At 45.4% G+C, this 13,995-nt stretch overlaps 1 protein-coding gene across 1 annotated transcript in view; it reads left to right on the top strand.

Moving 5' to 3' along the window:
• Window positions 1–376: 376 nt before the first annotated feature.
• Window positions 377–13,995, top strand: part of BCR (BCR activator of RhoGEF and GTPase) — a 106,361-nt gene continuing 92,742 nt past the window's right edge. The window contains exon 1 of the mRNA XM_085305808.1: window positions 377–2,019. Within this exon, the coding sequence (XP_085161934.1) occupies window positions 504–2,019 (1,516 nt within the window). The 5' untranslated portion in view covers window positions 377–503. The remainder of the gene's footprint in view (window positions 2,020–13,995) is intronic.

A 13,995-nucleotide genomic window follows, 5' to 3' on the forward strand; every position in this document is an offset into this window, starting at 1 on the left:
GCACAATAGCCGGGAGGAGGAGACAGGGAAAGGGGCAGGGGGGAAGGAGGAGAGAGAGAAAGCAAGCACGGCGCGGGGGCTGGCGAGGGGAGCGCGGAGCGGCGGGCGCTGAGCAGCGCGCCCAGGACGGCGGCGCAGGAGGTGGGTGGGCGGCATTCACCTTCCCTCCCCGCGCCCGGCCCGCTCCTTTGTGCGCCCCCGCCGAAGCGCCCTGCGAGCGCCGCGGGGGGAGCGGGGCGTTCGCGAGCAACGGACCGGTCATGCCGGGGGGCGAGTAGCGAGTATCGGGGGCCGGCAAGAGCTGGAGGAGCCGGGGAGGAGCGAGCGCGCCGAGGACTGGCGTTTACCTCCCGGTTTCCCTGCATGGACCGTGAAAGAGACGCGTTGAGTTGATCCTGCCGGAGCTGTTTGTGTTTCTACATGTGAGATCCGGTTGGTTTATTCTCTCCACCTCTCTCTCTCCAGCTTCCCTTATTCCCTACTTACTTACTCCCGTATGCAAAATGGTGGACCCTGTGGGGTTTGTGGAGGCTTGGAAAGCACAATTTACAGACTCTGAGCCTCCCAAAATGGAGCTGAAATCTGTAGGAGACATTGAACAGGAGCTAGAGATGTGCAAAGCATCTATCCGGAGACTGGAGATGGAGGTTAACAAGGAGAGGTTCCGCATGATTTACCTGCAGACTCTTCTGGCAAAGGAGAAGAAAAGCTACGATAGACAGAGATGGGGTTTTAAACGTGTTTCTCAATTGCCTGAAGGGGGTGCAGAGCAGCAGATCCAAGACCTGCATCATCATCAGTCTGCTGACCAAGATGAATATGAAAAAAGCAAGTCACATCATGGGGAGGAAAAGTTCAAACCCAGGATACCCTCCTTACGGAAGCTCTCTACCCAGAGTGATGGGTCAGACCTGTCGCCCCTGGACAGCCCCCATCACGGAGAGGGAGAGCAGGACAGGTGTAAGTACTATGCTGAGGAGAAACTGAAAAGAGTTGCAGAAGATAGGGAGAGTCGCTGTGACACAGATGGATCTCCTTCAAAACACAGGTCAGCTTCCTCCCGCAGGCTGGTGGGATCTGCTGAGAAGGAGGGATCATTTGAACTGCTTYCTAAGGACAGAGGAAACACCACGAGTGTGGCAGCCCTAAGGTCCAATTTTGAGAGGATTAAAAAGGTTAATTCACATTCTTCTGGAGATAACAAGGATGTTGTTGAAAAGCCCTTTTATGTGAACATGGAGTATCATCATGAGAAGGGTCTAGTGAAGGTCAATGATAAAGATGTTTCTGATAAAATAAGCTCCCTTGGTAGCCAAGCCATGCAAATGGAACGCAAGAAGTCCTTGCACTCCCTCCCTTCTAACATGGTACCCAGCTTTAGTGAGTTCCAGAGGCCTGCTTACAGGGGAAGATCCTCGGAGAGCAGCTTTGGCTATGATGGAGAATATGAGGATGCTGAACTGAACCCCAGGTTTCTTAAAGATAATCTGATTAATGCCAATGGCAGCAACCGCCCGCCTTGGCAGCCCATGGACTTTCAACCCTATCAAAGTATCTATGTTGGTGGAATGATGGGGGAAGAAGGGAAAGGACCTATCCTGCGAAATCAGAGCACATCTGATCAGGAAAAGCATCTCACTTGGCCTAGGAGATCTTATTCCCCTAGGAGTTTTGAAGATATTGGAGGAGGATATACTCCTGATTGTAGCTCCAATGAGAACCTTACCTCTAGTGAGGAAGACTTCTCTTCAGGGCAGTCCAGCCATGTCTCCCCTAGCCCCACCACTTACCGCATGTATCGGGATAAAAGCCGTTCTCCCTCCCAGAACTCCCAGCAATCCTTTGACAGTAGCAGTCCACCAACCCCCCAGTCTCAAAAACGGCACCGGCAGCAGCAGCAAGTCATTGTGTCTGAGGCTACTATTGTGGGCGTACGAAAAACAGGACAGATCTGGCCAAACGATGGTGATTTGCCTTCTGGGAGATGTCACCAGGACAGCTGTTTCCATGGGGATACAGGTGCGTACCTCTTATTTAAGCAGRTTTTTTTTGTTTATTTTTCATGTATAGAGTGGGAAATAGCATCATGGAAATTAACAGGAGAGGCTTTCTAGGTGATCCTGGGTGAATTGCCCAAAGGGGGCAACTGTTTAATGTGAGAAACTTGTGCTTATCTCGTAGTTGTCCAGTTCAAGGAAGTTTCTGCAGAAATATATCTCAGACTGCATCTTAGAAACATGCATTTGATTCCCAGGGTGGTTGACACAGGATTTTTTTTTTTTTTTGAAGGGATCAACTGAATCCCCCATAAATCAGTTCTCAAAAGTTTCCATGAGTATGAGGTAAAAGGGGGCCAGAGCTGTCTACTGTGCATGCCAGATCTTTCCCTCTTATTCTCCTACTGAGAAGTAGCTAAGCTCTACCCCAGAGGTGGTAGCATGTCAAAACCTGAGGGTTTGGCTGGAGCTTTATCATGATGCTCCTCCCCTAATCTTGTTTTTTCCTGCCTGTATTAATTAGGGTGCTAGTTTCTCATTCTGTCTCGTGTCATCCTTCAATTTCTGTCTCGTGTCATCCTTCAATTAGAGATGATTAGAGGTGATGATTGTGCAGTCCTGTTCCTGCAGCTTTCTGCTATCACTAAGGGAGGGAAGAACTGAGAATATTAGGCAGCCCTGAGGGAGAGCTGTTAATTTAGTTTTAGCAGAGTCAAAATTGTTGTTTTAGGAAGAGCGAGGCACGTTTGAACCAATTCTTATATAAGCTATTCAGGCATGCAGATGTTTGTGTGTGATCCTAGTAGATTTGGAGTTGGTGGAAGAGGGGAACCATAAACTGCGTTGATTCAAATAGAGTCACTGAATGTGTGTGGACATCTGAGTGTATTTAGCAACATGCAAAACGTGAACAGTTTTTCCTGCTAACACCAATAGTCTTTTTTGCAGTAAAGGAGAAGCARTGAATTCCAGGAATGAAGAAACTTATTGTTTTGATAGGCTTCTGTTGTTCTAAGTTTGTGAGTTATCTGTGGGGTTTTTATTTTTTTTTCTTCTCTTTGAATCTGTAGTTTTAATAAGGGATTAACTTGATATTTGACAACATGATTTAGTTCCTGAAGTAGCAGGTGAATCGGAGCCCTGGAGAGGCTCATAGAGAGAAGCCTGTCAGATTGTGTTGCTTTCCCGGTCGTGTCAGATTGATGCACAAGCTTGCAGAAGAGTAAGCTGGCTGGAAGGAGATTCCTGATTGTCATTTCCCTGCTGTTTTTCCACCTGCAGTATTTTGAGTGAGCAGCAACTGAGGAAGAAATGTTTGCTCCCCCCCCCTCGTCCCCTTATTTCTCATTGTTGTGTTAGTGGAAGGCTGTACATTTGTAATGAATTGTCACCATACGTGAAACCTCATTACCCTCTCCTCATGGTACTTCTTCCTTATCCAAYTGTATACATATCTGTTTTCTATCCAGGACTGCTGTATTCTTGTTTGGTTTCATGCATATGTGTGTATCTTAGGGGGAGCAGAAGTAATGCAGGGGAGAGGCTGGGTCTAGTGCTGGTTTAGTCTGAGCTGCAGCCATCTGTCTCTGCTCTTGTTTACTGATGCTCTTTAGATGACTGAGAAGCCTCCTGGCAGTTGCAGTTTTGCAGAGGAAAACAAAGGGGCAAAAATAACAAAGGTTGGTGTAGCTTTAGGATAAATTCAGCTTTCAGACAAGCAGTAGTTCAATTTTATTTTAAGTAATTTCATTTAGTTGGTGCTTTGTGGGATCCAGTGATAATAAAATAGACTGCTGAAAGCTCAGAACAGTTAAAATTCCTGATTCTGGTCGAAAGCTTAGTGTCTGAGGATGACCACGCGACTGCAGACAAGGACAGAACGTGACTGATCTCCCTTCTGCTTTCCTCAGCATAGGGGGTAACATAGCAAGCCTAGCAGGAACCTTCGCCAGATGGCTAATCATTTCTGTCTTGCACATTAGCTGGTGGCAACTTTTTACTTAACCAAAAAGGCGTATGTCTTCAGGAAGAGTATGTTTCTGGTTTATTCCTAATGAGCATCATTTGATAAGAATCTTTTTTGCCTGCTTAGGAAGAAGTTTGATCTGAAACCAGTTGATAGAGCTTCTCTTTCATAAAACAAACACAGAGGGGGTGAGAGCTCACTTTGTGATTAGCTGGCTGGCTACTGTTCCCAACTATCATGCTCTGATGAGGACTGTTCTCCAGCACCACATGATATGCAAGCAGCTCACAGCTCYAGACAGCCTTTCCTGCACCTGTGGTTCAGTCACTAGTTCTGCCAGTCTTCCCTGAAGTTGTGCTTGAATAGAGAGTGCAAGTYGGAATCACAGCAGGTTCTGTCCAGCCTTAATGTTAATTAGCATCAAGTGGGATTTGTTCAACAGTGTTTGGCTTCTTTGTACAGTCAGATTTCTGTCTCCTTGTTGGCTTTGCTTTCCATGACTTTTGTTTATAATAACGCTGAACGTGGTGTAGACAGACRCTATGTGAACTTCCTGTCTGGATCCACCATGCCAGCGCATCTTGAGTTTGGCTAGGGAACACTTGGTATTTTGTCTAAATTCTTTCCTGAGTTCACAGTTGAGAGATCATTTGTTAACTTTGCATTATAAAAAAAGGAATAGAAGGATGTCACCTAACTCTCAAGTGAATGGRATCTGAGCCAATATTTGAATCTGCATTTCTGCAGATGAGTTATCAGACCAAGGTAGTAGGATCTCAGCTTTTTCCAAAAGGAAGGCACAATATGAAAACTTGAGAGGTGAGATTTGGTAACAACCATATTTTCTGTTAGATATTTTTAATGGCATCTGGGCAAAGATTTTGTTTGTTTGTTTGKTTTTGTTAGGATGAATTGTATAACACCTATTTGCTGTAATGGGACTAGGGAAAATCAAGCCTATGATAAACGTGAATGTTTTTACTACAGTTGTTTGGGGAGAGTAAGAATAAATATATATATATWTTTTTAATTCTGTGTAATCATTTGTTGCATACATATGAACTTSAGAAGCCGACAATTGTGTTTTCTGCTCGTAATCAAGGGGAGAGTCGCGTAGTGCCTTTACACAGTGGAGAGGCCTCCCAGTGACCTCAGCTGTCCTTTTTTCTTTTTTTCTTAAGCAAGTAACAGGCTGTTAATTGAGCACACTGAAGTTGTTGCTTGGCATTACAGCTTGCTGCATAAAACTAAGGCATGATCTCTCATAGCTCTGTGTATGAAATGATTGTATCTATCTGCATAAGAACATAGAAACTCCATCTGCAATGTGCATAGGTATTTACCTGTAAAGCTGCTTCCTTTTGGGCATCTTTGTGCCTGAATAGTGACCTCTATCCTCCTGAGAGGACTTGACAGTGTTCTTCAAAGAGTTCTACTGTATCTCTAGAAAGCTACCACCAGCCATATTGCTGAATATAAAGCAATCAGTTAAAAGATATGTGTTATTTAATTCCATGGGGAATAACTGTGCTTATTTTAGTCTCTGCTAGGTGTGGGAGTGCTGAATGCTGCTTTCTGGAGCAGTATGTTCTCTATGCTTTTAGTGAATTGGATGTGGACAGAGGGAAAGACACTGGAATTTATCCATGCRTGCGGACTGCGGAACTCAAATTGCCTGTTATCTCAGCTGAGCAGAATACTGTTTTAAAGTGCCTTCTTGCTCAGAGCTCTGGATTCTTCAGTTTTGTATACTTAAATGCCTAACTGGTAGTTAGACACCTGAATTTCCCTACTTTTAAGGTCAGCTCTGACACTATTTCATTTTCAAACCCCAGGAAAGTGTGGACTGTGTGGCAATGGAAGGACACTGTTCTGTAGCAGTTCGAGGGGTTCTGGTCCCGAGTTAGCTGCATATTGTGGGATCTTGGGCAAGTTTCTTAGTTCTGCACTTCTTCTACCCGCTGTCTTATGTGGATTTGACAAGACATAATTTGAAAGGTGCCTTGCAGTCCTCTAGCAGTATAAAAGAGACTCATGGGGGGCAATGCCAGTGCTGTCACTGCTCTTTAGATACAAACATTTTGCTCTGAGCAGCTGAGGCAGACTTCAGGCCACTTTGATTCTTCCTTCTGAGAATCAGAAGTGTAAGAACTTGCATCATGTGCAGCTCAGCTGCTGCTCTTGCTGGAGCTGTTGGTTGTGGGTCCTGCCATTAGTTTGTGATTTACACTGCACTGCATCAGGAGTGAGGTTTRGAGTTTCTAAAACTTGTCTACTTCATTTTACTTTTTTTTTAATGTTTCTTTTCTATAAAGGTCAGTAGATTTCCTGGGAATACTGATGGCAAGATGCTGTATAAATGCCCCCTCCCACCTCTCCATGCTTTCCAGAGATTATTGAATGGCTTTTGAGATTATCTAGCTGTTTGTTCTACCACTCCCCTCTTCTTTGACTGGGGGTGTGAAGAAGACTTTTCTCTCYCCAGCTGAGGTCTAAGGACATCTATGAAGCTTCAGCTTTATGGCCCCAATGACTGCAGACTTTGTAGTCCTTTAATTTTTTTTCCCCTCCCTTTCTTCTTCCACAAACAGATACTGACCCTTACCACTGGCCCTACATAGATAGATGATATGCAGATAGATTTTATTTTTGCTTAGGTTTTTCTTAGGGTCACCTTAGATTATGGAATTCCTCCCRCTCCACCCCCCTGGGTTCTGCAATCATAAAGCACCTGCTTTTGAAAGGAGACAGTAAATCAACCCAGAGAGCAGTTGTYTGATACTGGAAAGCCCAGGAGGTTGCTGATGCTACCTGATCTGTTTGTATGAAGCTGGTTTTCATGGTCCAAAACAAAGAAGTGGCAAAATGGGGCTGGCTTTCCTGCAGCTTTACTAGACTTATGAATTATGAGTTATTATTATTAGAATTATGAATTCTGGCAMCAGAAGGTTTGGGAGAAGTCAGTTAAGCAGAAGCTGCTTGGCATCCCAACACTTGAAACTTCTTTCAGTTGGTCTATCTGGCAGCAGAGGTGAGCCTACTTTGCACAAGGTGTCTCGCGCGGGACCTGCGGTTGGGCAGATGAACCGTAATGTCAGTGTGTGCTTAGAGTCTGGAAGTGTTATATGAACTTAAGGTTGGTACCAAGTTGCAACAGAGCCACATGGATGTCCATGCAGCATCCACACCGTGGCAACCGCAGGCTAGAATGCTGTTCTCTCTGCCAGGTGCCAGAGCCCGAAAACATTGCAGTGGATGCCACRCAAGATTGTAATGCCTTTGATTTGAGTGGGAAACCTGCAGGTAGGTTGAGGCTGTGGCTCTGCTCCTGTGATACTTGCTGACTGTTCAAAGTACTGAAAAAGCAACTGTGCAGTAGCTGTCTCACAAAAGAACGGATTTGTGGCCAAAGGAGTTGAATTGACAGATGTGCATGCACCTGTGCACCCATTCTGCTTCCCTGTTGCCAGTCCAAAGGGTTTCAGAGAAAAAAAAAAAAAAACAAAAAAAAAAGCACAGAGAGGTTGCTGTCTGCACCAGGTTTGATCTTGCCTTAGAAAGTGGCAGGGAGAGATGTGAGCGCGTGTGGGCTGACTGCCCGTTCCAGCACACTGCTGCTTCTGTGACGGAGGCGTCTTTCTAGGTGGCTGAAGGAAAAGAGAAAGAGGGAGTAGAAAAACCTGTTGTCTCTGGACTTTTTTGTGCTGCCCTCCTTCTCTGGATTATAGGCTCCTCAGCTGTTTTTCCTTTGCTGCACCAATAGTGAGCAAAGGAGTGAAGAGCTGAGGATGGGGTGAACATGGTAAGGTTTTATAAATGATGTAGGGATTGGGTTTGTGAGAGAAAACTTAATTGCTGTGCAGAGAAATAGGCAAACCTGGGGAGAAGATAGTTTGTCTTTAGATCGGTGTATGCACTGATCGTGTCTTATAAAGTGGTTTACTTATATATGCAAGCAGGTGATAGACCGTAAAACAGTGAACTACTTCAGGGGAGGAGCTGCTTTGGTCTCCTCTGTTCTTTCTGCCTCTAGCAAAGAAGTTGCACAAGTGTATGGTTTTCACCTTGAAGCCTTTGGCTGTTTAGTATGACTGCAGGTAACTGTTGCAGCTGCCATGCCCCCATGGGCAGACCGCCTGAGGTGCAACCCTGCAACGCTTTTCCTTCTGAGTCTTGCAGCAGCGCTCCCTGAAGCTAATGCTGAGACAAGAAATCTGGGGGCTTTCAGGGAGTCGATGTGGCTGCTAATCTGTGGAATCAATTGCTCTAGCACCTTCCCCAAGTGCTTCTGGTTTGSGTATTTGAATAAAGTGCTAAGTATCCATTTGGTCACTCCTTTGGACAGCTTGCGYTGCGTTTCACTGCTCACAGAAATGCTGCTGCCTTCTGCCATTGCTGTCTCACTGCCACTAGAAAACTTTGCTTAGGTGTGAGTGAAGGTAATAAAATCAGTTGAGTGGGATGAGGAGTAGACATCTTGAGTGACAGACTTGGGAYGGGGAAGAATAGGGTTTAACCTTAGAATTTGGTAGACCTTCAAATGTGTGTGTGGAAGTGCTTATCTGAATCCTGAGCAGCGCTATATAGGCCCTCAGAAGAAGTGTTGGGGGAAGGGAGGATCATTCATAGTCCGGGTTTGGCTTTGTGGGCTCTCGGAAAGATGGGTTAGCAAAGAGGCAGAAAAGAAGCCAGTGAGGGCTTTGGGCCCAGTAATAGCCTGGAAACGGTCCCTGCCTGCAGGTTCTTGGACATTTAGCAGTTGTCTCCATAACGCCCTCCCTTGCTCCCTGACCTGTTAGCAATAAACAGTTACAGCGGGGAGGTAAGCGAGACCAGTATTTCAGCTTCAAGGAATTTTGGAGGTCAGTCCATAAAGGTTAATGAGGTGAGGCTTGGCAAGCTGTTTGAGGAGAATTGCTCTATTTCAATTAGGGAAGCATATTGCCGTTCACGAAAATCAGACCGTGGATTGGAGGCGCAGCTTATCTGGCGCTTGCTTTCCCCCCAGAGGAACCTGGCCTAGCAGGTCCTTCCACTCTCCCCTTTGCCTCGTCCTGCCCGGTCTGCTAAGCTGGAGAGAACAATAAGGGCCTGATCCTGCTCTTCCTGAGCTGCCAACGAAGTACTTCCAAAACAACGATTTTCAGCGTCTTAAGTTACAAAGTAGGTTTTAGCCAGCCCACTAGGAATAAGGTGAATTGGTTTTCTGACTGTATTTTTAAGTTACATATGATGTGAAAGTAAGCATAAATTGTAAGTATTGAATGTCTGTCTGTCTTCCTGCTGCGAGGCAGAGCTTTACAACTCCTCACTTCCCTAAACGTGTTTTGAGTTGTACTGCATGCATTTTAAACAGTAAAACTGTCCTGTGCAGGACCAGCGTGCTGTGCTGCTGTCACGAAATCTGGATGTGGTTTGCAAATCTTTCCTGCTTACTAAAATAACGAAAGCCTATCTTCCTTTTGTCGTCTTCCCAGCTGCCAAAATGGTATCTCTCAGACCCTTTCTTAACCGTATTATGGCTGATGCAGTAATCAGATTATTGCAAATGTAATTGGAATCTCTTTCTGTTTCGGAGAAAGCTCTGCCCAAATGTGGCAGCTGGAGCCGAGCTGCGTGTGGCTGCGTGAACGYGAGGAGTGTGCTGCCCTGGAGCAGGAGCGACTTGGGAACGTGCAGTCTGTTGGTTTATGTTCCCGAATTGCACCAGTTGGTACTGCGGGGCCTTTGCCTAGTCGTTGCCTTTGGGGGAGAGAGGGGCAGTTTATCTGCAGGTTGTTTCACCAACCTGTGTTGTTCTTTGTGCGTTTTGGGGAGAAAGGGCTTCTTTCCCAGGGAGAATAAATCCACCACAACCTTCCTATTTTTAAAAATAAAACAACYTCTTTTGAAGCTATACTGAAGTCAGTGCTTCTGTACAATTTACTGCTCACTCCAAAGTGAAGTATCCAAAAGCCCCAAATTACTTGCAGATTGGCCTGTGGCTGCAGGGAAGTACCAACGGCAGTGGACAGTGCTGTGCTCAAACAGCATTATCTGAAACCTAAGAAACCAACTTTGCAGTCACTATTTAACAGTGAATAATTCACATGTTTGGACTCCCCAGCTCCTCTGTTCRTGATCTCTCCCTGAGGTGTGGAGAAACACTTTGCACGGCCCTGGCTCGCTGTGTCTGTTTACTTCTTCTTAAGGACTTGAGAATATTCTACTCTCAATGCTGAAATGCAGTTACTTTTCTGATGGGATATGTGCCAGCTATTATGTTATCAGCAATGCTACTCTGCTTTGGCTGCAAAGCTGGTAAGGAATGCCCACTTGGAGCCCRCAGCACAGGTGGGGCTGGCCCAGCCTCTGATTGTCAGAATAATTGTAAAAAAATACATCTCAATTACCTATAGCATCTGTATGTTCTTTTAAAGTGGGCCAAGAGCTTCCTAGAATAATCTGTTCTGAAGAAAAATAACTTATCCCCTGGAGCGTTGAGCTTCCAACRTGTCTAGGCTGCTAAAAAGTAAATGTGATTGGTCTGTTGTCGCTAAGGTGGTGCAACATGCAAACACAGAGAGCCCTATCTGCTGCAGTCTGCAATTACACATCGCTCTGTGATCTTGCCCAGGAAGGCAGTAATGGCCTGTCAGCCTGGCAGGGCTCAGAGCTTCCCAAAAGAGATTAGATTATGGTGCTTAATATGAGCCAAGACACAGAAAAGCTCACTTCTGTGACCGTTACCATCCAGCTGTCTCAGTTCTAAGCCATCTTCACTTTTGTTTCCTGCTAACCTAGCTGTGTTCCTGAAGATTATTTATAATGATCAGCACTGACATTACCACGTGAAGTTTCAGAAGTGACATGCTGAGAAAGTGAATCAAATGTTGTTGGAAGACTTCTGCTTTCCGCTCCACGCTGCCTTGCTCTCTCTCTCTCGCAGGCTGCCCTGTATGCTTGAATCCTCCTAGGTCAAATGCTTGAATGTGAGAGTTCCCCTTTCCTCCTTGGTGACTTGGATACTTCTCGCTTCACCTTCTCCTGAGTCCGTCTGTCACTGGACCTCTGAGTCTGATAGGGATGAAATCTTTTTCGCTCTTGTAAGGCAACAGAATAATGCCTCAGTCTGGCAATTTCCTATCACTGTCTTTGAGATAATCGTATATGAATGCGTGTGTTTTTGCCATTTATGCTAATCACTTGCTTGAATTTGTGGATTAGAGTCAGCAGAGAACATCCTACTGTTAACCCCTATTACAGCACTCCCGTCTGAGCCTAATTGTGGCTGCTAGCGAGCCCCGTGCTTGGCTGTCATTAAAGGCACAGGAGATGTGCAGCCTGCAGGACTTTACAATGACTGCAGTGAAGAGCAACACATCTTACTGTGTGTTTCTTGCKTTATTTATTTATTTATTTTAAGGTCTGACTAAAAGACTGATGAATGAAATTTGAATTGCAAAGAGAAAAAAAAAATCTGACTGACATTGTAGTTCTGATGAGAACATTCTTCAGCCTTGGGATATACACAGCTTCTCTAGTTTAATATTAATCATTCATGTCCTCTGGTACAGGGTGGATGGCTACAAAGAAGAGAATGYTTTAGGTAAATCCAGAATATTACTTGAAAAGAGCCCTTGGCTTCCAGACTTGCTGGGGCAAGYCTGTCTAAGCTCACAGCAGCACACTGCTCAGAGAGCCTTGAAGAGCTGTTTCTGACTGTGTCAGAAAGCTAGTACTTTTAGCATAAGCAGTTAGTTGGGGATAGCAGGCACTTGCATAATTTTTAAGGTGAACCTTTTATTCAGCCTTTTCTTCTGTCCTAAGGGACGTTTTCATAGGAGTGCAGTAGGCTGCAATTCATGTRACTTGTTTGGGTGCTCCATAGTCTGCTGTTTCTTCTTTCCTGGGAGACCTGTGCTCCTTTGGTTGTCATGAGACCAAAATGCAAATGTTCGTAACAAAATTGCATGGTGCACATGTATTTGATCAGATGGAGAGGTCTGGATGTGGGGGGAAAGTGGGCGACAACGTTTAGTCCTTGGTATCTTCAAAAGAGGCAGTGTGGGCCCACCGCGGCAGGGAGCCTGGGGACCACGTGCTGTCTTGCCCACATGCAACAGTTCTGCTTTTTCCAGCACAAGTGTCTTTGGCAGACCTGAATGCTATGCCCTGTGCTCTTCTCTGACGACAGGGACCAAGAAAGTCCCCGTGCTGTTCCAGGCGGAGCACTGAGCTACAGGCCTGGCGGCCTTCCTGAATCAATCACACAGTAGTGAGAAGAAGAGTGCAATTTTGAGCTTGTTTACATGGCCTGACACTCTTGCGATTCGGGTGACAGCTGGGTGCTGCTTCGTGGAAATGCAGGAACTCTCATGCTTGGTGAACTTGGAGCAGGGCATATTGAAGAGAGCTGTTTTCTGCTTTTCTGTATTCCCACGCGATGTTTGAACACAGAGCCTTGAGAATGCAGAACTGTCACTGCAGCCTGCACTGTGGTCTTTGCACAGGGACTGCTTCGTTCTCTAGGTTTTGATTTTTTGCTTAATTCCTGGCAGCTCCTCTGAAGCCCAACTTGAGCATTATACATACCCATCAGCCTTTCCCTTTGCAGTACTGGCAAACTGCACTGTATTTATGGGAATATATACGTAGGATATAKACATCACTTTGTTTCTAATTCAAACTGATCTCGCAGTTTCTGTGTTTGCTAAATGAATTATTTTTAGTTTACAATAGTAAATCGATGGCCAAAGCAGACTAAATATTCAGAATTATGGGAGTGAGGCTTGAATACTGGTTACTATCAAAACTTATCAGAAACTTCAAGTTGATGCTGTGATGCTGAAAACCCACTTGTGGGTTTGGGGTTTTTTGTTTGTTTGTTTTGTTTTTATTTTATTCAGTGCCTTTAGCAAAACTGTAACATGGTAACCAAAAGCAATGTTGTGCAAATTTGGTTGCTTTTTAGAGTCTTGAATACCTCCTAGCACATTCCTTTATATTCTTGCAACAGTCTGTAGCATTGCATGTTATAAGAGATCTGGAGATGTAACTCCAGTAGCAGCACCAGGAAGATGTAGGAGAGGGAAGGTCCTGTTACATGTTACAGCCTCCACTCCAGAGCGAGGGATGAGTCTCGGCCGGTCTCCCCTCAGTGGAGCTGGGAGCTTAGGGACAGTTCCCCTCGCTGAAAAATCCTACTGCTCTCTTACTGAAGTGTCTTAATGTTGCGATGGTTGATCGTCTCGCAATGTTTCCTTTGGTATCCCCCATTATTGGCTTGAGAGCTCCCTGACACTCTTGTGACTTAACATTGATATTATTTTTATACTCCTGTTGATGACTTTATACTGTATTCGTGGGCAGTGTCTCGAGCACTCAGATATTCTGCACTATACTGAAAAGCTCCATGAGGGAGGCGAGCCGGAGAGATAATGCTGAGGAGAAACTCCCGCGCTCTCTGAAGTAAGTACGGATGTAGCTGTGCCCRGAAGAAGCAGGTGCCGGTACCTGTGCAGTGGAGGGTGGGCAGGAGTTAGTGCTTCAAGCACTCTGCTTCAAAGCAGGTCCCCGAATGCATCCGAGGGGGTGGGAGGCTGAAGGACGCCTCCAGGAGAGTCCGGCTGCGGACGTGAATTCCTGTCCTGGAGTCACTGCGCTGAAACCAGTCTGCGGTTATCAGAGCTTTTCTGTATTGCTAAACGGTCAGGGTTCGCATCAGGAAAAAGCGTTATTGTAACGGAAGAGAGGCAGAGTTCAGAACAGCTAGCAAGGAAGGAGTGGAGGAACTTCATGGATTTTTATTTTTTCTTGGATTGTTGGTTTTTGATGTATTTAATTGCTGGGCACACTGATGGCTGCTCTTAAGAGCTGTAACAATATCTCAGGAAGGGCTTGAACTAGAACTTGTTGAAGTTGAGGTTTAGAGTGACTTTATTTTGCGGTGGTTCAAGCTCCAGACACTAGGTATGTATTTCTGCATGGCTACTTGAACCAATAACCCGAAACTTCCCAATGTATCCTTTTTTTTTTTTTTTTTTTTTTTTT

This window comes from Rhea americana, unplaced genomic scaffold, assembly GCF_003343005.1.
Source record: "Rhea americana isolate MKP2758 unplaced genomic scaffold, rheAme1 scaffold_227, whole genome shotgun sequence".
Classification (NCBI taxonomy): Eukaryota; Metazoa; Chordata; class Aves; order Rheiformes; family Rheidae; genus Rhea; species Rhea americana.